General features: G+C 37.0%; 1 protein-coding gene across 2 annotated transcripts in view; it reads right to left on the bottom strand.

The window, feature by feature from the left end:
* Positions 1 to 26,172, bottom strand: part of CCSER1 (coiled-coil serine rich protein 1) — a 1,426,296-nt gene that overhangs the window by 283,571 nt on the left and 1,116,553 nt on the right. Inside the window, exon 11 of one of the 2 annotated variants that reach the window (XM_017958861.3) lies at positions 562 to 3,947. The exons of the other annotated variant lie outside the window; for it this stretch is intronic. Coding sequence (XP_017814350.2) covers positions 3,870 to 3,947 — 78 coding nt within the window. The 3' untranslated portion in view covers positions 562 to 3,869. Of the gene's footprint in view, positions 1 to 561; positions 3,948 to 26,172 lie in introns of those variants that run through there. 2 annotated transcript variants of the gene reach the window in all.

The raw sequence follows: 26,172 nt of genomic DNA, 5'->3' as shown, positions 1-26,172 counted from the left end.
AATACATTGTGTGGAACAGTAGAGACAGAAAAAAAGGGAAATGACAGGAAATAAACTGATTAATTGAGAAGAAAAGGGATTAAATCAGAAGACACAGTGAAAAAATTAGTCAGAAACGTGTTCTTACAGACATTTATTAGGACCATTTTTTCTGACTTTGAGGTTACTAGTATTTTCAGTAAATACATTGTTTTCCTGCCTTTTTTCTTGCATTTTTGTGTTCATGAATTTTGAATTTAAAAATTGCTCTTTAGGCAGGGAGTGGCTCACGCCTGTAATCCCAGCACTTCCGGAGGCGGAGGTGGGCAGATCACAAGATCAGGGGATTGAGACCATCCTGGCTAACATGGTCAAACTCCGTCTCTACTAAAAATACAAAAAAATTAGCCTGACGTGGTGGTGGGTGCCTGCAGTCCCAGCTACTCGGGAGGTTGAGGCAGGAGAATGGCCTGAACCCAGGAAGCGGAGATTGCAGTGAGCCAAGATCGCACCACTGCACTTCAGCCTGGGCGACAAAGCGAGACTCCATCTCAAAAAAAAAAAAAAAAAAAAAAATGCTCTTTAGCAGGAAATAAAAGGAAAAAAAAATTGACTGAAAATTAGGGTAGGTATATTTTTAAGGTACCCCTCTTTAAATATATAATTTCAGTCTCATTTGTGCTATAAAATAACTGCTATCTGATTTTCAATAGCAAGGCAATATTATTTTCACGTATATTCAGTTGGTTAGGTTAACATTGAACTATTTGATGAATGATTCAGCTAAATTAAACTACTCTTGAATAGACAACTTACAAACATTTGGTGCTCTTTTCATTCATATACTGAGAAATAAAGAAGCCATGTTATAAAATATGAAAGCAAGTCACCTACATTTAATTTTTTTAACCAAATTGGCTTTGGATTGTTGAATGCATTATGAAACTTGACGCTTACTACTTTTTTCAAGAGAACACATATTTATGGTTTATTAAATTTTAGAGTTACATGCTTCTGTAATTTGGAACTCTTAAAGTAGTAATTATGGTCACAAAATGGAAAACAATAACCAAATTGAAATCAGTTCTTGTATTTTGAATGTTGAGACAGTAATCTATGGGTCACATCTTTGCAAAATTTTATCCGAATGTTAAAGATCTCCATTCGTATCCAATGTAGATGAAGTTATAGCAACACATGATAGAGTTTCATGTAACAATATTGATTACAATTTTAAAACATAAACCCGTAGAAAACTGAGAAGAGAACTCTATCTGAATAAATGATGTATCATTTTGGTATTTAAATAAAAATGTACTTTTAGCTTTCAAATAACTTCCCAAGACTCCACATTATCCAAGTTAGTTAACCTTCATCAAGCATTTTCTCTGAAAGTGAAAAATACTCACCAAGACTATATTATTTCTAATTTAACATTGATAAATTATTAGCAACAAATAAATGCATATTTGTGTGGGCCTGTTAATTAACAGTTATACAGTGCTTAATTAAGAGCTATACAGTGCTTTCCAAGATGGAGAGTGAATCCTCTCATTGTAGATTCACAGCTTTTCTAATCATATCATCATCTAAGGGATCCCTCTCTGTTGCTAAATTCCTTTTCAAATTATTGTTAAGGAAAATTTCTTGACTGAATATATTTTTCAAATCGCTAAAATGCCAACCATAAAACAAAGTCCTTAAAACCGAATTTAAAAAAACCCCAAAACTAAAACTTTAATTATAACTTCAAGAAAGTATTCATCACACCTTGTGATGTAGGTAGAAATGTAAAAAAACAAAACAAAAAAAACTAGGATCAAGAACCAACTATAAAATGTCTAGATAGGTATTCACAGGAAGTAAGGTAGAAACAAAAAGGTTTACTATTAATATTCTAACATTTGTGCATAGAAAAAAAGCATTCATTCCTTTTACATAACAACTTTGATAAGCACCACAATTACAAAATACTCAAGGAGATTCTTCTAATATGTAATGCAGAGATCCTAAAATTTGCATTTGACTAAAAGAAAATTTGATAATAAACATTCCAAATTCATGAATCTTACATGCTTATTTTTGCCAAGTCCACACATTTAAGAGGGTAATATCCATTTTATCATGGTACATATTGGTAAATATTGCAACTTAAGACCCTCAGACTTATAGAAATCATACATCTTTTTGCTTTTCTATTTTTAGTAGGCTTAAATAATTTAACTGGAACCAGTGATCTAAAATCTCAAATATCCAGTATTTTTATTTATATATAAATACACTTTGATTTTGTGAAAGCAAAAGGTAATTTAATTCAAATTAAGGATAATAACTCCATATCCTTTATATTTCCACTTATGGTTTCATAGCACATATAATAAATTCTCAGTTCCCCAAATTTCTAGTAAAAATATCTTCTCTATCTCCATAACAGCATTCTTCTGCATTCAATGAAATGTAACATATAGCACAAGGACTTTTTTCTTTAAAAAGAGACACATTAAAAAAAAAAAAAACTCATTAAATTTTGTTGCTATAGTTCTCAATGTTCATCAATTAATATTGCAGTGATGCGTATATTTAAGAAGCCATATCTTTAGTGTACATTAGAAATGCAGATGATAGAGAGACCTATGAAAAGAAATAATAGCAAAGGACAATTGGAGACGTTTGGGAGATTGTTTAACTTTAAGTGGATTTTTAATATATCTAAACCCCATCTTCTATTCACATTAGCAATTCTGTCTGCTGCAACTATATTCATAAGAATCTAAACTTTCAAAATTCTTTCATTAGAAAGGAGATAGTAAAGTATATATATTTTTTTGTTTGTTGTTTGGGCAGCTTTATCATGGTGCAAAGTGCTGCATGTTTTGTTGAAGTGATTCATGGATCCTTCTCAGTGAAGGTCATCAACTCATATGTTTTTTTTCTGCCAATAGTGAAGAAAAGCATTATGCAAACAGGACTGTACCTTTGAATCACCTTTAACATCATATTAAGATGAATCTACTTGGCATTTATTGCTAGGCATGACAATTAGAATCACATGGGTGTCTTGCTGTAGCAGTCTATAATGGAGGTAAACAACCATGATTATCTGACGGATGCTGGTGTGGGAAAAGAGGAAAGACATGGATGGAATGGGCAATGAAGATAGCTCTTTCTCAAAGTCTGATGGCACTTTGGAGAGTCTAGATATTCAATTTACATATACATTTCTCATGGACAAAAAGTACATGTTAAAGCAGACAAGCTGTCACAGAAATCTCCTGAACTGAAATGCAGGTATCTGACTCTGCCGAGGTGCATATATTTATAATACAGCTGAGCAAGGTTGTAAAATCTGGGCTTTCTTATCTAAAAATTTATAGATTAATTTCAATTTTCTAAATGTAATGACTTTGGGGGGGGCGGAAACAAACTAAGGTTGTTACAATGTCAGGTTTGTTTTAAATTCACTAGAAGTATTGCTTTTAATAGATTTCCCTTTCTAGGAAAGGTCTCATTAGCTGTGGCAAAAATACAACTGTGTGTGATACAAGAAGTCTTTGAACCAATAAGTAAAATGAGTTAGAACGTAAGAAACCTTACTGATTGGGTTGAGAGAGAGAGTTCTAACATTGTTGCTAAACGAAAGTAAACTTAAACAAGAGTCACTTCTTTCTTTGCCCCAGACTTTGAGCCATTAGTCTCAATGCAGTTGGCCACATTGCAATGCAATTTTCTTAAATGGGCTGGATAATGACAAACAGATAAGGAAGAGGCAAAGGGAACCATTTACTACAAACACATTATAGGTAATATACAACACTGGGGATTGCATATTGACCTTTGGGCATTTGGTGTCAATCAGCATGCCATGCTACAGAACAGGAACACAGTCATGTTTACAACACAGAGCTGAATTTAAGAGACTCACATAATTGCCTGCGAGAAGGTACAGGAGCACTTCCATAAGCTGTGCCCTGTAAATAAAACACATTTTTTTTTTTTTTTTTTTTGAGCAAATGATGTCAGCATTAGTAACAGTAGAAAATGGTGGGGAAATGAATAGAAACCACAATAAATAAGGGTGGCTTAAGAGGCTGCTTTTATCAAATAAATCCTATGAGTTCCTAATTTTGGCAGACAAATATATATTAATGTTTGTAGGAAATTAAGTAAAAAATATATATGTAACACACCAAAACAAGAAAGTAAAATAAAAATTACAGCAAAAGATGGGAACATTTAAATTTGACAGGAAGTTTTGTGAAAAGTAGAACACGCATGATATTTATGAAGTGGCCTCCTTAAAAAGTAGGTTCCCTTGCACCAATTCCTTAGCTGATGCAAACATTTTCTCAAAGTCTTTTAAACTAAGCAGTGCATTAGTAGTTGCTCTTTTCTTTTTCTACCTCAAATACTATAAAAATGAAAGATAAAGACTTCAATAAAATGGCCCTAATTTATGCATCAACAAAAGCACAGAAAAAGCAGCATTATTTAATAAAGGAAAAAAGTTGTTACATGAAAATATTAATTGTGTATGAAGGTTAGAATGAACCTTCTAAATAGTTAGAATGAACACATCTAAATAGTTTCTATATCCCTCCAGTTAAAAGAGCACTGTACAAACACGTATTGCAATATAAATTATATATTTTATTCCTAGCAATGACCTCTGTCATGGAATTACATTATAATATACTCAAGAACATGTTTTAAAACATTAAGTAAATAAAAATCTCTGTGAATCAATAATTCATTATAAATATAATAACTTAGAAATGACAAGAATGTTTTTAGAAGATTAAATAATATTTACTGAACATTTACTCTGTAAAGCTCTTATGCTTAGCACATGAAAAGCATGATCTCTTTTAGTTCTCACAACAGTCCCTGAGGTAGTTATCAGTTTTTATTTTCTTTTATTATTATTTCCATTTTTGCTGACAGAAAAATTACTTTCAGGATTAAGTAATTTTAGATTTGGTTTAGAATCAGTTAAGGAACTATGAAGTTTTTAAGGACAGCTAAGTAGTTAAAGTGGGGGATCCACAAAATGATCCCTGTTGCCCAATTTTAATGAATTTTACTTCTAATAAAGAATAGCAAATCCTAATATTAAGGCCTTGGACCTATAAAGACATACTAAAGAGAGAGCTTATTTTATAAAATATTTGCACGATTGCATTAAAGGATGATAAATAAGACATGCAAATCCCCTGCTTAAATTTCCTTTGTCTAAGAATATGTTTCTGTCTCTAATCTATTTAGGGAGAGGATATCGTCTATTGGAATTTGCCTGGGGTAGGTTTAAATAAATTTTGCTATGAAGAGAGACTTGTGAGTAAATTTGATGAAAGGATTATAACCTCCACATAGAAGAAAGCACAATAATCTATGAAATTGCTGTACAAACCCAAGTATAGGTTGTTAGCACCAACCCCATCAGTCATTCACCCCTAACAAGCACTGAATGACATAAGACAGAATCTTGAATAGACTAATGTTTACTACTTTGAGTCTAAGGGCAGAAATCATTGCAGGTTATCTAAGCACTATTTCAGCATAGCATTTGAGATGGAATAAAGTCACACCTGTATAATTCATGATTTAGAAGTCAAGAAAGATCGAGATCAGAAAGGAGATCTGCCTAAATCTGGAAGATTCTAAACTGGGATATGCACACATAAGTTTATTTGAATCTACAGCACAATATTTACTATACAAGGCTGATTTTTTTTAAAAAAGTTATCATTATTTAAGGCAAAGACTCATCATTATTTGTGAAAAAAACAAGATTTTTTTAAACTTTCTAATGGGTTACCTCAAGTCTAAGTAATAAAAAGCTAAAAATAATAAAAGCTAATATATTTTTTAAAGCTCTATTATTAAATCTCAAAATACAAACTAAAAACACATGTTTTCTGTTTATTTGAAAAATATTTCTGAGGCCTGTAATACGTTAGGACACATGTTCATGAGAGATTTAACTAGGGAAAGAGGAATACTAGAATGCATTCCTATAACAAACAAGGAACAAACTTACTTCCAAAGCAAAATGTAAATTATGAGAAAGTAGTATATTTATAATACACTGACTGGAGAAGCTAGTCTCCTAATATCAAAAACTTCAAGTTGTTGAGATAAATCATGGGAAAGTCACAATTAGGTAAGTCCAGAATAGCTAAACAAAATTCTGCTGAAGAATTTTGGCTTTACATTTTTATCTAACTGGTTCCAAGGCATTTACTATATGATACTTCTTTCATTCTAATGAAAAATCTGATGTCATATGGTTGACATCCTCTGAGTTGTCTCCCCAGATTACAGTTCTCCCCTACAGTTACCTACTTCTGCATCAATTAAGTTTCTTTCTGATTGCACTTTGTACATGTGGCTGCCTTGTATTTGTAATTTTTCATTACACTGTCAGAGTCATTTAATTTAGTTATATGTTTATGCTCAATGAAATATTTTACAATGAAAAATTCCATCAGGGAGGGGCTTCAAGACAGCTGACTAGAGGCATGTGATACTTGATTCTTCCACAAATAAGAACCAAAATAGGGAACAGATAATCACATTTTGAATAGATCTCCTGAGAAAGAAAATGCTGAAATGCAATGAAAAATGGCAGGAAATGCCTAAGACATGGAAGGAAAGGAATGTGAGTCAGCCAGCTCAACTGGGAAAAGCTGGGAGCCTGGAGAGACTCCCCAAAGCAGGGGAAGGGTAAGTTAGTGACCACCAGTGGTCTACATTTCCATGGCAGATTTCTGCAATTATAGCCACAGAAGAGCCCCTCAACTCACACAAGCCCTGAGACTAACATACAGAGCTTTTTGGAGACCACCCAATGACATTGCTTCATAGAGAGAGCTCACACTGGGTCCACACATGCCCTGAGTCCTAAGCAGGTATAGCACCACACCATTTTGAGAGCCTAACCACCCCCCAACTGCATCCTTCCCTGGGAAGCAACAGTCCCTGCATCTCCACATCTCTGGAGCACCATTGACATTCCCTTCCCACAGCCAGGTATTGCTGCTGGCTGCTGCCAGAGCCCAAGTGTGAGCCATTGGCAGTAACCCAGTCTCCTTCAGTAGCAGGGTCTCTGTGCATTTAAAAATGCCCTCAGGAAATATTATACCCCACTTATAGACACCACCTGTGGCCAATGCACTCACTCCTAAACCACTTGTTTATGTCTGCTGCAAGGAAAACAACACTACCCTCCACAGCGGCAGAGCCACAGTGCAATCACTGCTGTCCTGACCCAAGCATTCCACCAGGGTTCTGGGGATCACCCTATCATATCCACCTCTCTCAGCACCTGTGCACTTCTTCCAGCGGCCTGAGGATGGGAAAACACAACCTGATAACTACCATCACAGCTGGCACCCACCTATATGTGTCACTTGAGAGTACTGGAACTAACCTATCCAGTCCACTGCAATCTCCACTAACAGCAGAGTGGACTTCTTGGGGGTCAGAGGATTGTCTCACCACTGCTACTGCTATCACCCATGGAATACCAACTTGCGCGGTCTCCAGAGGCCCAAGAACCTTCCCACCTACCTGGCCCATTGCTGCCACTACCAGCACTCAAGCAAGCTGACTGGAGGCCCAAGAATCACTCCGCCCAAACCCACTAACACCGGTGCCAGCATTACTGCTCTGGGGCTCGAGGACAGGCATGCTTGGTCTGCCACTCCTGTACTGTGGCCAAATGACTGGACTGTTTAATGTCTTCATCTCCAGTAAAACTTTACTGCAGTCTCCACAAACAAACCACCCTTAGTCGGTGTGGAAATCATAGACACTACTGACACTGTTTACAACCAATAAATCCTATAGAGACTACACTATGGCACATGCCTAGAATTGAAGTCAAAGCACCTTATCCAATGAACACCACATATACATCCTCAGGAAAAAAAGTCATTTCTTATTAAAACAAATTCAAAAAATAGAAAGAAGTGACTGACTAGTACACCAGGTGTGCAAATATCAATATAAGGACACAAGAAACATGAAAAAGCAAGGAAATATGACATCCCCAAAAAACACAATCATTCTTCAGCAATAATTCCAACAAATAAATATATGAAATTCCAGAAAAATAATTCAAAGTAGTGATATTTAAGAACATCACTTAGAAACGAGATAATTCAGAAAAACAGTACAAAGAAATCAGAAAAGCAATTGAGGATATGAATGAGCAATTTACCAAAGAGATAGATATCACAAAAAAGAACCAAACAGAAATTGTTAAACTGATGAATTCCTTGAATGAAATACAAAATGCTCAAAGCTTCGACAAAGGACTAGATCAAGCAGAAGAAAAAGTTTCAGAACTTGAAGACAGGTCTTTTGAAATAACTCAGTCAGACAAAGATAAAGGAAAAAGATATTTTTAAAAAAATGGACAAAGTCTATGAGACATATAGGATACCATAAGGCCACCAAATATTCTAATTTTGGGGGTCGCTCAAAGGCAGAGAGAAAAATAAAAGGAATACAAAACAAACTTAATGAAATAATAGCTGAAAACTTTTCAACTCTAGCAAGAAATTGAGACATCCAGATACAGGAAGCTCAGAGATTTCCAAAGAGAAACAATTCAAAAACGTCTTCCCAAGACATTATAGTCAAACTGTCAAAAGTCAAAGACAAAAGGATTTTTCAAAATAGCAACAGAAAAACATCAACTCACTTCTAAGGCAATCCCATCAGAATAACAGCAGATTTCTTAACAGAAACCTCACAGGCCAGGAGAGAATGGGGTGATGTATTCAGTGCTGAAAGAAAAAAATTATAAACCTGGCAGCCAAGGACATGCTATATAGTAAATTTGTCCTTCATAAGTGAAGAAGAAATAGTCTTTCCCAGGTCAGCAAAAGCTGAGGGAATTTATAACCACTAGATTGGTCATACAGAAATGCTTAAGGGAGTTCTACATGTGGGAATGAAAATATAATATCTACCATCAGGCAAACACACACAAATATAAAACTCAGTGGTACAGTACCCACACAAATGAGAAAAGGAAAGGACTCAAATGTTACTACCACAGAAAACCACCCAACACGAATGATAAACGATAAGAAGAAGAAAGAAAGAAGGATAGAGAAATGAGAAACTAATTAATAAAATAACAAGAAAAAACCCTCACGTATCAATATTAACCTTGAAGATAAATGGATTAAACTTTCCACTGAAAAGATATAGACTGGCTGAAGGCAAAAAACAAAACAAAACAAAACAAAACACAAACAGGATCCAACTATACAATGCCAGTAAGAAACTCACTGCATCTATAAAGACACATATAGACAGAAAATAAAGAGAAGGAAAAAGATATTCCATGCAAACAGAAACCTAAATGAGCAGGAACAGTTATACTTACTTCAGGTAAAACAGACTTTTTAGTCAAGACAAAAAGGCTCATTATATAATGATTAAAGGATCAATTCAGTGAGAGGGTATTACAGTTCTAAACATATATGCACATGATAGAGGAGCACCAGATATATAAAACAAAAATATTACCAGATGTAAAGGGAAGAAGAGATTCCAATGCAATAATAGTAATAGTTAGGGACTTTAACCCTACTGTCAGCATTAGACCAATCATCTACACAGAAAGTCAACAAAGAAACATTGGATTTAAACTGCATTTTTGACCAAATGGACCTAGCAGACATTTACAGATTATTTCATCTGAGAACAGCAGAATAAACATTTTTCTCCTTAGCATACGGAACATTTTCCAGGATATGTTAGGACACAAAACAAGCCTCAACAAATTTTAAAAAATTGAAATATATCAAGTATCCTCTCAGGCCACCATAGAATAAAACTAGAAATCAATAACAATAGGAACTTTGGAATTGTACAAATACATGGAAATTAAGCAAGATGTTCCTGAATAACCATTGGGTCAAGGAAGCAATTAAGAAAGAAATAAAATAATTTATTGAAAAGATGAAAATCGAGATACAACATATCAAAACCTATGGAATACAACAAAAGCAATGTTAAAATGCAAGTTTATAACAACAAAACCCTAGATCAAAAAAGAAAGAAAGAAAGAAAGAAAGATTTCTAAGAAACCATGTAATGACATACCTTAAGAAATTAGAAAAGCAAGAAAAAACCAAACCCAAAATTAGTAGGAAAAAATGAATAAAAATCATAGCAGAATGAAAAAAATTGAGACTCAAAAATTATATAAAAAGGATCAATGAAACCAAAAGTTGTTTTTTTAAAAAGATAAGTAAATAGATAAACCACTAGCTAGCCCAGAGGTGCAAGACTGGTTCAACCTATGCAAATCAATAAATGTCATGTATCACATCAACAGTATGAAGAATAGAAACCATATGATCATCTCAATAGTTGTAAAAAAGCATTTGAAAAAAATTCAACATTCTTTTATGATAAAAACTCTCAAAAAAACTGCTTTATAGGTATAAAAGGAACATACCTTAAGATAATAAATGCCATATATGATAAACCTATAGCTAACCTTGGACAGAATGGGAAAAACTGGAAAATCTTTCCTCTAAGAACTGGAACAAAACAAGGATACCCACTTTTATCACTCCTAGTCAACACACTACTGGCAGACATAGCCAGAACAATCAGGTAAGAGAAAGAAATAAAAAGTGGAAGTAAAATTATCCCTGTTTGGAGATTACATGATCTTATTTATATTACAGAAAGACCTAAAGTCTCCACCAAAACTCTTAGATATGATAAATTCAGTAAAGTTGAAGGATACAAAAACCAACATACAAAAATCAGTAGTGTTATATACTAATCATAAACTAGTTGAAAAGAAATGCAAAGGTAATCTCATTTTTCAATAGCTACAAAAAAATACCTAGAAATAAATTTATTCAAGGAGATGAAAGACCTACTCAAGGAAAACTCCAAAATTCTGGTGAAAGAAGTTGAAGACAAAAAAAAAAAGGAAAGACATCCCAGCAGAATTAACATCATTAATGTAAGCATACTACCCAAAGAAATCTACAAATTCAGTGCAATCCTTGTTTAAATACCAATGTTATTTTTCACAGAAATAGAAAAAAAAAAAAATCCTAAAATGTGTATGGAACAAAAAAAGAGCTGGAATAGACAAGGCAATTCTGAACCGAAAGAACGAAACCAGAGGCAACATACTAGCTGAATTCAAAATTTACTACAAGCCTAGAGTAATAACAATAGAATGATGTTGGTACAAAAACAAGACACATAGACAGATGGAACAGAATAGAGAACCCCAGAAAAATCCATGTATTTATAGTTAGCTAATTTTGACAAAAACATCAAAAAATAAATTGGGGTAAAGAAGTCCCTTCAATAAATGGTGCTGAGTAAATTGGACATCTATATGCAACAGAATGAAACTGAACCCCTATCTCTCACCATCTACAAAAATTAACTCAAGATGGTTTAAAGACTTAAATGTAAAAGCTGAAACTATAAAAGTACTACTAAAAGAAAACATAGAAGAAACAATTCAGGACATTGCTCTGGGCAAAGATTTTATGGCTAAGACCTCAAAAACACAAGTAGACAAATGAGATTCTCTTAAACTCAAAAGCTTCTGCACAGCAAAAGAACCATTCAACAGACTGAAGAGACAACCTATAGAATGAAAGAAAATAGCCGGGCGCGGTGGCTCAAGCCTGTAATCCCAGCACTTTGGGAGGCCGAGGCTGGCGGGATCACGCAGGTCAGGAGATCGGTGACCATCCTGGCTAACATGAAACCCGCCTCTACTAAAAATACAAAACACCAGCTCGGGCGCGGTGGCGGTTTCGTAGTTCCAGCTACTCAGGAGGCTGAGGCAGGAGAATGGCGGAACCTGGGAGGCGGAGTTTGCAGTGAAATGAGATCGCTACCACTGCACTCCAGCCTGGTGACACAGCTGAAGACCGGCCTCAAAAAAAAAAAAAAAAAAAGAATGTTGTGTAACATTTTTGCAAACTATTCATCAAACAAGAAACTAATATGAAGAATATACATGGAACCTAAACAATTTAACAGTAAAAACAAACAAACAAACAAAAAACTAAAAAAAATCACCATTAAAAGGTGGATAAATTACCTTAACATATATTAGTCAGAAGAAGACATAAAAATGACCAACAGGTAGTTGAAAAAATGCTCAACATCACGAATCATCAGGGAAGTGCAAATCAAAACCACATTGAAATATCATTTTAACCCAGTTAGAACAGCAATTATTAAAAAGACAAAAAGAGAAAAAATAGATGCTGGCAAGGATGCAAAGAAAAGGGAACTCTTATACATTGTAGGTGGAAATGTAAATTAATACATGCACTATGGAAAACAGTATGAACATTTCTTGAAAAACGATAAATAGAACTACCACATGATGCAGTAATCCCCTACTAGGCACTTATACAGAGGAAAATAAATCAGTATTTCAAAAAGATACTTGCACCTATATGTTTATTGCAGCATTATTCACAATCACAAAAATATGGAATGAACCTAAGTATCCATTAATGGCTGAATGAATAAAGAAGATGTGGTATATATACACAAGAGAATATTATTTGGCTATAAAAAAGAATAATTCATGTTATTTTTGCAGCAACATGGATGAACTGGAGATCATTATTTCAGGTGAAATAAGCCAGACACAGAAAAACAAAGAGTGCATATTCTCACTCAAGTGGGAGCTAAAAACATTAATCTCATGGAGGTAGAGAGTAGAATGATAAATAATAGGGCCTGGAAAAAATGGGTGGTTGGGTGGTGTGATGAAGAGAGGATGGTTAATGGGTACACACATACAGTTAGAAAGAAGAAATAAGCTCTAATGTTCAATAGCAGAGTAAGGTGACTATAATTAACAACAGTGTTTTGTACATTTTAAAACAGCTGAAAGGACTTGAGATGTCCTGACACATGGAAAGGATAAATACTTAAGGCAAGGATACCCTAAATGCTCTGGCTTGATCATTACACATTCTATACATGTAATAAAATATCACATGTACTCCATACATACATAAAAATAGTATATATCAAAATAAAAAATAAAATGTGTCATCACATTTCAGCAGAAAGACAAAATAATATCCAAATTTGTTTTTTAATAAAATGCCAAATGTAAGATAGTGTATTACCAAAGTGCTCATTTACTGAACCCAGATTTTATAAACTTTATTTTATTTTAGACTTTCTTATTTGTAAAATATGTGTATCAGTTAAAAATAAAGGAGAGTTAACCTATTTTTTTTTTCCAAGTGATACTTGTGTTAGGGTGACAAATAAAATCAGATATTACCATAAGAAACCTAATTATTGCTTTTAAAAGTACTGTGCTTTGGTGACACACCACAGAAAAAGAATCAAAAACAAAAGTCACATGATCATCTTAATAGATGCAGACAAGGCATTCAACAAAATCCAGCATCCCTTTATGATTAAAACTCTCAGCAAAATCGGCATACAAGGACGTACCTCAATGTAATAAAAGCCATCTATGACAAACCCACAACCAACATGATACTGTATAGCGAAAAGTTGAAAGCATTCTGTCTGAGAGCTGGCAAGACAAAAAAGTCCACTCTCACCACTCCTCTAGTACTGGAAGTCCTAGTCAGAGCAATCAGACAAGAAAAAGAAATAGAGGACATTCAAATTGGTAAAGAGTAAGTCAAATTGTCACTGTCTGCTAATTATATGATTGTTTACCTAGAAAACTATAAAGACTCCTCCAGAAAGCTCCTAGAACTGATCAAAGAATTCAGCAAAGTTTCTAGATACAAAATTAATGTACACAAACCAGTGGCTCTTCTATACACCAATAGCAACCAAGAAGAGAATCAAATCAAGAACTCAATCCCTTTTACAATAGCTGAAAAAACAAACACTTAGGATTCTACCTAAGCAAGGAATCAAAAGACGTCTACAAGGAAAACTACAGAACACTGCTGAAAGAAGTCACAGAGGACCCAAAGAAATGGAAACCCATCCTATGCTCATGGATGGGTAGAATCAATATTGTGAAAATGACCATACTGTCAAAAGCAATCTACAAATTCAACACAATTCCCATAAAAATACTGCAATCATTCCCCACAGAATTAGAAAAAACAATCCTAAAATTCATATGGAACCAAAAAAAGAGCCAGCATAGCCAAAGCAGGACTAAGAAAAATAACATATCTGGAGGCATCACATCACCTGATTTCAAGCTGTACTATAAGGCAATAGTCACCAAAACAGCATGGTACTGATATAAAAATAGGCACATAGATGGAAGGAACAGAATACAGAACCCAGAAATGAAACCAAATGCTTACAGCCAACCAATCTTTGACAAAGCAAACAAGAATATAAAGTGAGCAAAGCACACACTATTCAAAAAATGGTGTCGGGATAATTGGCAAGCCACATGAAGGAGAATGAAACTGGATCCTCATCTCTCACCTTATTCAAAAATAAACTCAAGATGAATCCAGGACTTAAATCTAAGACCTGAAACTATAAAAATTCTAGAAGATAACATTGGAAAATCCCTTCTAGGCACTGGCTTATGCAAAGAGTTCATGACCGAGACCCAAAAACAAATGCAATAAAAACAAAGATAAATAGTCGGGACTTAATTAAACTAAAGAGGTTTTGCACAGCAAAAGGAACTGTCAGCAGAGTAAACAGAAACACACAGAGTGGTAGAAAATCTTCACAATCTATATATCTGACAAAGGACAAATATCCAGAATCCACAACAAACTCAAACATATTAGCAAGAAAAAAAAAAAAAATCAATTCCATCAAAAAGTGGGCTAATGACATGAATAGACAATTCTCAAAAGAAAATATACAAATGGCTAATAAACATATGAAAAAATGCTCATCACTAATGACCAGGGAAATGAAAATTCAGAATCACAATGGGACACCACCTTATCCTGCAAGAATGACCATAATCAAAAAATCAAAACATAGTAGATGTTGGTGTGAATGTGGTGAACAGGGAACATTTTTACACTGCTGGTGGGAATGTAAACTAGTACAACCACTATGGAAAACAGTGTGGAGAATCCTTAAAAAACTAAAAGTAGAACTATCATTTGATCCCACTATTGGCTATATACCCAGAGGAAAATAATTCATTATATGAGAAAGATACTTGTACACACGTTTATAGCAGCACAATTTGCAATTGCAAAAATGTGGAACCAACCCAACTGCCAATCAATCAATGAGTGGATAAAGAAACTGTGGTATCAGGAGTTTGAGACCAGCCTGGCCAACATGGTGAAATTCTGCCTTTACTAAAAATAGAAAATTAGCCGAGAGTGGTGGCACATGCCTGTAATCCCTGCTACTTGGGAGGATGAGGCAGGAGAATCACTTGAACCCGGGAGGCAGAGGTTGCAGTTATCTGAGATGGTGCCTTTGCACTCCAGACTGGGCAATAAGAGTGAAACTCCATCTCAAAAACAAACAAAAGGAAACTGTGATATATATATCATATGTATATGTGTATAAATATGTATATCATATATATGGTGGAATACTACTCAGCCATAAAAGGGAATTAGTAAATGGCATTTGCAGCGACCTTGATGAGATTGCAGACTGCCATTCTAAGTGAAGTAACTCAGGAATGGAAAAGCAAACATTGTATGTTCGTACGTTCTCACTCATAAGTGGGAGCTAAGCTATGAGGATGCAAAGGCGTAAGAATGACACAGTGGACCTCAGGGACTCAGCAGGAAAGGGTGGGAATGGGATGAGAGATGAAAGACTACAAATTGGGTGCAGTATAAACTGCTTGGGTGATAGATGCACCAAAATCTCACAAATCGCCACTAAAGAACTTATTCTTGTAACCAAACAACACCTGTTCCCAAATAACCTATGGGGGAAAAAAAGTACTATGCTACAGAAAACTGCTTAGCTTAAGTACCTTATGACCAGTTAAAAGAAATTCTTTAAGGAGATATGATGACAAAACCTAGATTCTTCAGTTTACCCACATAATTTTCCTCCTACTGTTTTCTTTCTAAAATAAATAATCCATCTATTACTTAAGACAATGAATTAAAACAATTAACAACATTTAATATATTAATATATCTAAATCCAGATATAGAACTTATTCCTGCAGACATTTTTAAGAGTAAGTTAATGTTCAGCTTAACCATAGAAGCTTAATAAATCCAGTAGAGAACTACTGCAATTCTGGGCTTTTTTTCCCCACATACAACCTGTAGTTCATGAATGTCATTACATTTATTTAACTAATATTGTCAGTGTTTCATAGCATACCATATGCTTATTTAAAATGCTTTAATATATTAGCAATGACAAAATTATCTGAACCATATATTATCTCCATAATATATAATAGTCCTCCATTACCACAAGTGGGAAAGAGGGAGAAGTAGCTAAATAAATTTCCATGGCTACAAAGCTGGAAAGTGGCACTGACTGCCTAGAACTAAATTCTTTTGGCCTCTGCATCCCAGGATCTTGTCCACCAGATTCTGAGTCTCTATAATCAGGATGAGTATGAAGACAAAGTTAATTAGAGACTGCTTTGTGAATTGTGAGTATGGTGATTTCACTGTAAATTAGACCTGTAATAAGCACATGGGTCTGTCACAGAGAACTAATGTAAAGAACAGAAATCCATGAAAGAAAGGGGAAAAAAATGTCTTAAAAAGAGTAGAAAAAATGTGATGAACATGGTTAGTACCTTCCTACTCCTCTGGAAGCACTTACTAAAGAGAGATTGTTGGCATAGCTCAGAATATAGATATAGAAAAGAGTAACATACCATCTAGGGTAAGAGTCAACACCACTTTTACCTAGGAAAAATGTTAAAATAATACCTGAACTATAATTGAATAAGAATTCAGCACTTATTCCCTGGTCCCGGGCAGACACATCAAAAAGCAAAACAGTGTTAGACATGGAATGGAAATATAAATATAAGAAAATTCTTATGTAACTCTTTTTCCAAAAGCCTGAGGCCAAGTGATTTTTCAGAATTCAGAATTATTCAGAATTTACAAAAAACACCCTTAGCTACATCTAGAGCTGGTGTAATCAAAGACATTAATATCTCTACAGCAAAAGTATAACCACACTTTGATTTTTAAAAACTGCAAATAGCTTCTTTTAAATTCCAATCAGGTAAAATTATGTTACCATATAGTTCATAAAAGAACTTTCACTTCTCAGGGGATTTTGTTTGCTTATTTGTGTTTTGGATCTCAGAATTGCAGATAAGTGTGTGACTAAAGAGCTGTAATATTATTTTAAAAGTACACAATTAGAATCTAAAGGGGTATGAATTTTTTTTTTAATTGGAGTTTTAATTGTTTTATCTTACACCCTCAGAAAGTTAAAGTTCTCTTCATATTTAAATAGTTTAAGAAGCAGTCGTTCAAGAAAATAGCTGAGTTGTGTAAGAGCAGCATTTACACAAGAATGCTCAACTTCTGAAATGATCATTCACAAGTAAAATAAAAATTTGACCTTGGTCCCCCCATGGCATATATATGTGGAAATGTAGGCTTTAGTTAATATAATCATTGTAAATGTTGTAGAATGATGTAATTTTAAATAATGACAAGATATTTCTGATAAACATATCAGTATTCTCATATTCTTTAATGCATTTTGGTGGAATTTCTATTTAAGCTTACATGAGTAATTCTTTAAGCTTTCTTTTATGTACCACCCAGAACTATCTTCAAGAGTTAATTAGAAGACATGGGTTAACAGTTCAGGAAACATGTAGTCTGTAAAATGCTTGGCAATTCCCCGAAATTTGAAAGTATTCAGATGTCTGTGTTTTAGGTACTTAAATTATACAAGAAATGACTACTAGTTTTGTGCTTGTTTAGATTTTTGCTTTGATATTTATTTTAACCCTTAATTAAAGCATCCAAATTAAACATATTAAAGTATTAGCTCTCTTAAAATGCCTTTTGGAGCACAGACCTGCCTGAGGCATGCCTTCAATCTGTCACTTTGGTTGACATATAGTGATAAAGTCACTTGCTCATTAATCAAACCAGACAGTGCACAGAATTTGCAAGGCCAAAGTACCTTTAAATAGACTACAATTTTTTACCCAGTTTGTTATCTTTGCATGACCAAAAATAGTGATAATCAGGCTGAACTTTATCGTTAGCATTTCAGACCTCATTTCAAGAATAATTTGTGAGGCCTCTGAGCCCAAGCCTGCACGTATACATCCAGATGGCCTGAGACAAGTGAAGAATCACAAAAGAAGTGAAAATGGCCGGTTTCTGCATTAACTGATGACATTCCACCATTGTGATTTGTTCCTGCCCCACCTTAACTGAGTGACTAACCTTGTGAAATTCCTTCTCCTGGCTCAGAACCTCCTCCACTGAGCACCTTGTGACCCCCGCCCCTGCCTGCAAGAGAACAACCCACTTTGACTGTAATTTTCCACTACTCACCCAAATCCTGTAAAATGACCCCACCCCATCTCCCTTTGCTGACTCTCTTTTTGGACTCAGCCTGCATGCACCCAGGTGAAATAAACAACCTTGTTGCTCACAAAAAGTCTGTTTGGTGGTCTCTTCACATGGACACGCATGGTATTTGGTGCCGAAGACCTGGGACAGAGGAACTCCTTTGGTAGACGAGTCTCCTGTCCTCGCCCTCACACCCTGAAGAGATCCATCCATGACCTCAGGTCCTCAGACCAACTAGCCCAAGGAACATCTCACCAATTTCAAATCAGGTAAGCTGTCTTTTCACTCCCTTCTCTAGCCTCTTTTACTATCCTTCAATCTCTCTCTCGCTACCCTTCAATCTCCTTGTCCTTCCAATTCCAGTTCTTTTTCCTCTCTAGTAGAGACAAAGGAGACACATTTTATCTGTGGACCCAAAACTCTGGTGCCAGTCACAGACTCCGGAAGACAGTCTTCCCTTGGTGTTTAATCACTGCAGGGATACCTGCCTGATTATTCTCCCACCCTCCACTGGTGTCTGATCACCACTGGGACGCCTGCCATGGTCATTCACCCACATTGCCTTGGTAGCAAATCATTTGTGGGGATGCCTGCTTTGGCTGCTCACCCACATTGCAGCCCAGGGCTGCTCCCTACCCCTCTTCTCCATCTTCTTCTACCCTTCTTTTTAAACTTGCCTCTTTCACTATGGGCAACCTTCCACCCTCCATTCCTCCTTCTTCTCCCTCAGCCTGTGTTCTCAAAAACTTAAAACTTCTTCAACTCTCACCTGACCTAAAATCTAAGCGTCTTATTTTCTTCTGCAACACCACTTGGCCCCAATACAAACTGGATTATATGGTTCTAAATGGCCAGAAAACGGCACTTTTGATTTCTCCATCCTACAAGACCTGGACAATTTTTGTCAAAAACTGGGCAAATGGTCTGAGGTGCCTTAAGTCCAGGCATATTTCACACTTCGTTCCCTCCCTAGTCTCTGTTCCCAATAAGACTCATCCCAAATCCTTCTTCTTTCCCTCCCGCCTATCTTTTCAGTCTCAACCCCAAGCATCACTGAGCCTTGTGAATCTTCCTTTTCTACTGACCCATCTGACCTCTCACCTCCTCCTCAGACTGCTCCTCCTCAGGTAGCTCCCCATCAGGCTGAATCAGGCTCCAACTCTTCTTCAGCCTCTGCTCCCCCACCCTATAACCCTTCTATTACCTTGCCTCCCCACACCCAGTCTGGTTTACAGTTTCATTCCGTGACTAGCTCTCCCCCACCTGCCCAATAATTTGCTCTTAGAGAGGTGGCTGGAACTGAAGGCATAGTCAGGGTACATGTGCCTTTTTCTCTATCAGACCTTTCCCAAATCAGCCAGCATTTAGGCTCTTTTCCATCAGATTCCACTAAATATATACGGAAATTCCCATATCTAACTCTGTGCTACAATTTAACCTGGAGTGACTTAAATGTCATCCTAACTTCTACCCTCTCCCCAGATGAAAAGGAAAGAGTTTTTCTCTAGCCCAATTTAATGCTGATAACTGCCAGCTCCATGAGTCAGACCTCCAGGAAGGCATTAGAACATTTCCCCAAGTAGATCCCCAATGGAACTCTCAGGCAGATTCACCAGATATAGCTAGGTGAGATTACATGGTTTACTGCCTAGTTGAAGGGCTTAAAAAGGCAGCTTACAAAGCTGTTAATTATGAAAAACTTAAAGAAACTACCCAAGGTAAAGATGAAAACCCAGCCCAGTTCATGGCCCGCTTAGCAGCAACCCTTAGACGCTTTACTGCCCTAGACCCAGAAAGGCCAGAAGACTGCCTTATTCTTAATACGCATTTTATCACCCAGTCAGCTCCTGACATTAGAAAAAAAACTTCAAAAATTGGAATCCGGCCCTCAAACCCCACAGCAGAAATTAATCAACCTTGCCTTCAAGGTTTACAATAATAGAGAAGAGGCAGCCAGACAGCAACTCATTTCTGAGTTACAGCTACTTGCCTCCAATGTAAGACAACCCACAACCACGTCTCCAGCATACAAGAACTTCAGAACATCCAAATCACAGCTCCAAGGGGCTCCTTCAAAACATCCTCGTAGACCTTGCTTCAAATGCCAAAGGCCTAGCCACTGGGCCTCAGAATGCCCGCAGCCTGGGATTCCTCCCAAGCTGTGCCCTGTCTGTGCAGGCCTCCACTGGAGGTCGGACTGTCCGACTCACATCACCGCTGCTCCTAAAGCCCCTGGAGCCCAAACCCAACGTTCCTTGACTGACTCCTCCCCAGATCTCCCCGGCTTAGCAGCTGAAGACTGGCGCGGCCTGATTGCCTCAGAAGCCCCCTGGACCATCAAGGATGCTGAGTTTCGGGTAACTCTTACAGTGGAGGGTAAGTCCGTCCCCTGTTTAATCAATACAGGGGCTACCCACTCCACATTACCTTCTTTTCAAGGGCCTGTTTCCCTTGGGCCTGTAACTGTTGTGGGTATTGATGGCCAAGTTTCAAAACCCATTGAAACTCACCCACTCTGGTGCCAACTTGGACAACATTATTTTATGCACTCTTTTTTCAGTTATCCCCACCTGCCCAGCTCCCTTATTAGGTCTAGGCATTTTAGCCAAATTTTCTGCTTCCCTGACTATTCCTGGGCTACTGCCACATCTCATTGCCACCCTTCCTCCCAACCCAAAGCCTCCTTTGTGTCTTCCTCTCATATCCCCCCACCTTAACCCACAAGTATGGGACACCTCCACTCCCTCCCTGGCAACCGATCACACACCCATTACTATCCCATTAAAACCTAATCACCCTTACCCCGTACAACACCAGTATCCCATCCCATGACAGGCTTTAAGGGGATTAAAGCCTGTTATCACTCACCTGCTACAGCATGGGCTTCTAAAACCTATAAACTCTCCTTACAATTCTCTGATTTTACCTATTCAAAAACTGGAGAAGTTTTACAGGTTAGTTCAGGATCTGTGCCTTATCAACCAAATTGTTTTGCCTATCCACCTGTGGTGCCCAACCCATATACTCTCCTATCCTCAATAACTCCCTCCACAACCCCTCCATAACCCATTATTCTGTTCTGGATCTCAAACATGCTTTCTTTACTATTTCTTGCACCCTTCATCCCAGGCTCTCTTCCCTTTCATGTGGACTGATCCTGACACCCATCAGCCTCAGCAACTTACCTGGACTGTACTGCTACAAGGCTTCATGGACAGCCCCCATTACTTCAGTCAAGCCCAAATTTCTTCCTCATCTATTACCTATGTCAGCGTAATTCTTCATGAAAACACATGTGCTCTCCCTGCCGATCATGTCCAACTCATCTCTCAAACTCCAACCCCTTCTACAAAACAACAACTCCTTTCCTTCCTGGGCATGGTTGGATACTTTTGTCTTTGGATACCTGGTTTTGCCATCCTAACAAAACCATTACATAAACTCACAAAAGGAAACCTAGCTGACCCTATAGATCCTAAATCCTTTCCCCACTGCTCTTTCCCTTCCTTGAAGACAGCTTTAGAGACTGCTCCCCCACTAGCTCTCCCTGACTCTTCCCAACCCTTTTCATTACACACAGCTGAAGTGCAGGGCTGCGCAGCTGGAATTCTTACACAAGGACTGGGACCATGCCCTATAGCCTTTTTGCCCAAACAACTTGACCCTACTGTTTTAGGCTGGCCATCATGTCTCCATGTGACAACCACCACCACCCTAATGCTTTTAGAGGCCCTCAAAATCATAAACTATGCTCAACTCACTCTCTATAGCTCTCATAACTTTCAAAATATATTTTCTTCCTCACACCTGACACATATGCTTTCTGCTCCCTGGCTCCTTCAGCTGTACTCACTCTTTGTTGAGTCTCCCACAGTTACCATTGTTCCTGACTCAGACTTCAATCTGGCCTCCCACATTATTCCTGATACCACACCTGACCCCCATGACTTTATCTCTCTGATACACCTGGCATTCATTCCATTTCCCCATATCTCCTTCTTTCCTGTTCTTCACCCTGATCACACCTGGTTTATTGATGGCAATTCCACCAGACCTAATCACCACACACTAACAAAGGCAGGCTATGCTATAGTATCTTCCACATCTATCATTGAGTCTACCATTCTGCCCTCCTCCACTACCTGTCAGCAAGCCGAACTAATTGTCTTAACTAGAGCCCTCATTCTTGCAAAGGAATTACGCATCAATATTTATACTGACTTTAAATACTTCTTCTATATCCTGCACCACCATGCAGTTATATGGGCTGAAAGAGGTTTCCTCACTATGCAAGGGTCCTCCATCATTAATGCCTTTTTAATATAAACTCTTCTCAAGGCTGCTTTACTTCCAAAGGAAGCTGGAGTCATACACCGCAAAGGCCACCAAAAGGCACCAGATCCCAACACTCAGGGCAACGCTTATGCTGATAAGGCAGCTAAAGAAGCAGTTAGCATTCCAACTTCTGTCCCTCACGGCCAGTTTTTCTCCTTCTCATCATTCACTCCCACCTACTCTCCCTCTGAAACTTCCACCTATCAGTCTCTTCCCACACAAGGCAAATGGTTCCTGAACTAAGGAAAATAACTCCTTCCAGCCTCACAGGCCCATTCTATTCTATCATCATTTCATAACCTCTTCCATGTAGGTTACAAGCTGCTAGCCCACCTCTTAGAAGCTCTCATTTCCTTTCCATCGTGGAAATCTATCCTTAAGGAAATCACTTCTCAGTGTTCCATCTACTATTCTACTACTCTTCAGGGATTGTTCAAGGCCCCCTCCCTTCCCTGCACATTAAGCTCAGGGATTTGCCCCTGCCCAGGACTAGCAAATTGACTTTACTCACATGCCCTGAGTCAGGAAACTAAAATACCTCTTGGTCTAAGTAGACACTTTCACTGGATGGGTAGAGGCCTTTCCCACAGGGTCTGAAAAAGCCACCATGGTCATTTCTTCCCTTCTGTCAGACATAATTCCTCGATTTGGCCTTCCCACCTCTATACAGTCCAATAACAGACTGGCCTTTACTAGTTAAATCACACAAGCAGTTTCTCAGACTCTTGGTATTCAGTGAAACCTTCATATCCCTTACCATCCTCAATCTTCAGGAAAGGTAGAATGAATTAATGGTCTTTTAAAAATACACCTCGCCAAGCTCAGCCTCCAACTTAACAAAAAGGACTCTGTCAAGAATAGAGCCCAAAAACTCACCAACCAAACAAGTAATTACACTGAACCCCCTTGGGCACTCTCTAATTGGATGTCTTGGCTCCTCCCAAATCTTAGTCCTTTAATACCTGTTTTTCTCCTTCTCTTATTTGGACCTTGTGTCTTCTGTTTAGTTTCTCAATTCATACAAAACCGCATCCAGGCCATCACCAATCATTCTATATGACAAATGCTCCTTCTAACAACTCCACAATATCACCCCTTACCACAAAATCTTCTTTCAGCTTAATCTCTCCCACTCTAAGTTTCCACGCCACCCCTAATCCCGCTTGAAGCAGCCCTGAGAAACATTGCCCATTATCTCTTCATACAAACCCCAAAATTTTTGCTGCCCCAACACTTCAGCACTATTTTGTTTTATTTTTCTTATTAATAAAGAAGACAGGAATGTCAGGCCTCTGAGCCCAAGCCTGCATGTATATATCCAGATGGCCTGAAGCAAGTGAAGAATCACAAAAGAAGTGAAAATGGCCGGTTCCTGCCTTAACTGATGACATTCCACCATTGTGATTTGTTCCTGCCCCACCTTAACTGAGTGATTAACCTTGTGAAATTCCTTCTCCTGGCTCAGAACCTCCCGCACTGAGCACCTTGTGACCCCCGCCCCTGCCTTCAAGAGAACAACCCCTTTTGACTGTAATTTTCCACTACCCACCCAAATCCCATAAAACAGCCCTACCCTTATTTCCCTTTACTGACTCTCTTTTCAGACTTAGCCCGCCTGCACCCAGGTGAAATAAACAACCTTGTTGCTCACACAAAGCCTGTTTGCTGGTCTCTTCACTTGGACGTGCGTGACGTAATTCTTCAGCCATGTTTTAAATTTGAAGATAGTGCAGTGAGAACTGAGACCATAAAGTGATTAAAATTTGGTGTTAGATCTCTTAACTACCAGAAAAGGGAAAATAAATGAAATTAATAAAGAAAAAAGTAACAGAGATTTGTGAGATAATTTCCTTTATATTCTCAACAGCCTGGTACAAACTCAGAAGTGAAAACCGATAAGGGTACTAATAAATCACATCCTCACATCCCCCCAATAATGCTGCCAGATTTAAACATTTCTATGTCTATTAAGGAAATAACCACTGTGAAAATGCACTGATAATATTAAATGTATGCCCTTCTTTTTTATTTACCTCTAATGTTATTTGCCATAATTATACACATATTAGAAATTTACTACACATATATTGATAAACATTCTCAGTACAAATTTTTATATCATTAATTTCAAAATGTTCCTAGTTTAATGAGAGACATTTAATTGAGGTATCTGAAAACATACATGTTTTCTGAGATAGACTTAGCTTTACATTCTTTTCATTTTCTTACATTGATCCTCTTGAAAGTTATTCTTTGACAATTTTCAATAATACATCTCCTGCTAGTACTTCAGTAAGAAACACAGAGGTAGATATGAACTCTGATGGTATGCTGAGAATATTAAATGCAGTATCACCCATAAGAAAAACACAAATTCCTCTGCACACTTTATATCATTTTAACTTATAATAGTAATCACAACTTACTGTGTTTCCTGGGGATTTCCCAAGGCACAGCCAAAGGCAATCAGTTCCTCCCAGCTAGTCATAAATGTCCTGTGTTTCTTTCATTGCTTAAATATTGCCCCAAGCCCTTTTCTGTTATTATATCCCTTTGAAATGGAGTGAACCGTTTCCCAAAAGACACTTATCTAAAAGAAGGTTGGCATTTGCAACAATAAGCAGCAGCATGCACTGTGTATTAATATGAGGGCCTGAAAGACTTGACATGCATCCCTCTAATTATTTTAGAGTTCTCTTCTCTGGCTGTGCATTTATTTATTATCAATAGGAATTAAAGTCTTTTAAATGTCAGTACTCCACACTACAGAAGCAGGGAAAATAAGCTAATACTAAGCAATGTCTATTGAGGTTTCTTTTTTCTGTAAAAGCAGAGAGAAACATTTTTCTTAACGTTATCTTTTTTCCTATTTCATGCAGATATGCCAATTATGATAAATTATGATTATGATATACTTTTCAGAAAAAAAGGACAGAGAAAAGAACCCCCCCAAAAACCTAACAAAAAACAAAGAACTAAGAGATGAATTTAATCATTCTAAAACACACACCTGACATATACAAATATCTATCAATAATTTCCCAAAAAATGCAAGAATTCAAGATTCGCTGGATCCACAGGTGTGCTACAAGTCTGCCTTTACCTACTTTTTAACTTTACCTACCACTTTTCCAATTAACATTCAGACTGGTTGTTAAATAGAAAATGGAAAAATAGGTAGAATGTGGAATGCAGGAAGGAACGAGATAAATCTGCAAAGTTTGTCTTGACTTGTTAAATCTCAACTATATTTGAATAAGTTTTATATTGAAGGTGCAGCGATTTTCCTATTATCTGGAATCAGGCATGCAAAATATTCAAGTGAAGGAAAAAAATGTGAACCCGAAAGTAA

The sequence above is a fragment of the Papio anubis genome, chromosome 3 (assembly GCF_008728515.1).
Source record: "Papio anubis isolate 15944 chromosome 3, Panubis1.0, whole genome shotgun sequence".
Lineage (NCBI taxonomy): Eukaryota > Metazoa > Chordata > Mammalia > Primates > Cercopithecidae > Papio > Papio anubis.
This window is presented reverse-complemented; position numbering and strand designations above follow the sequence as displayed.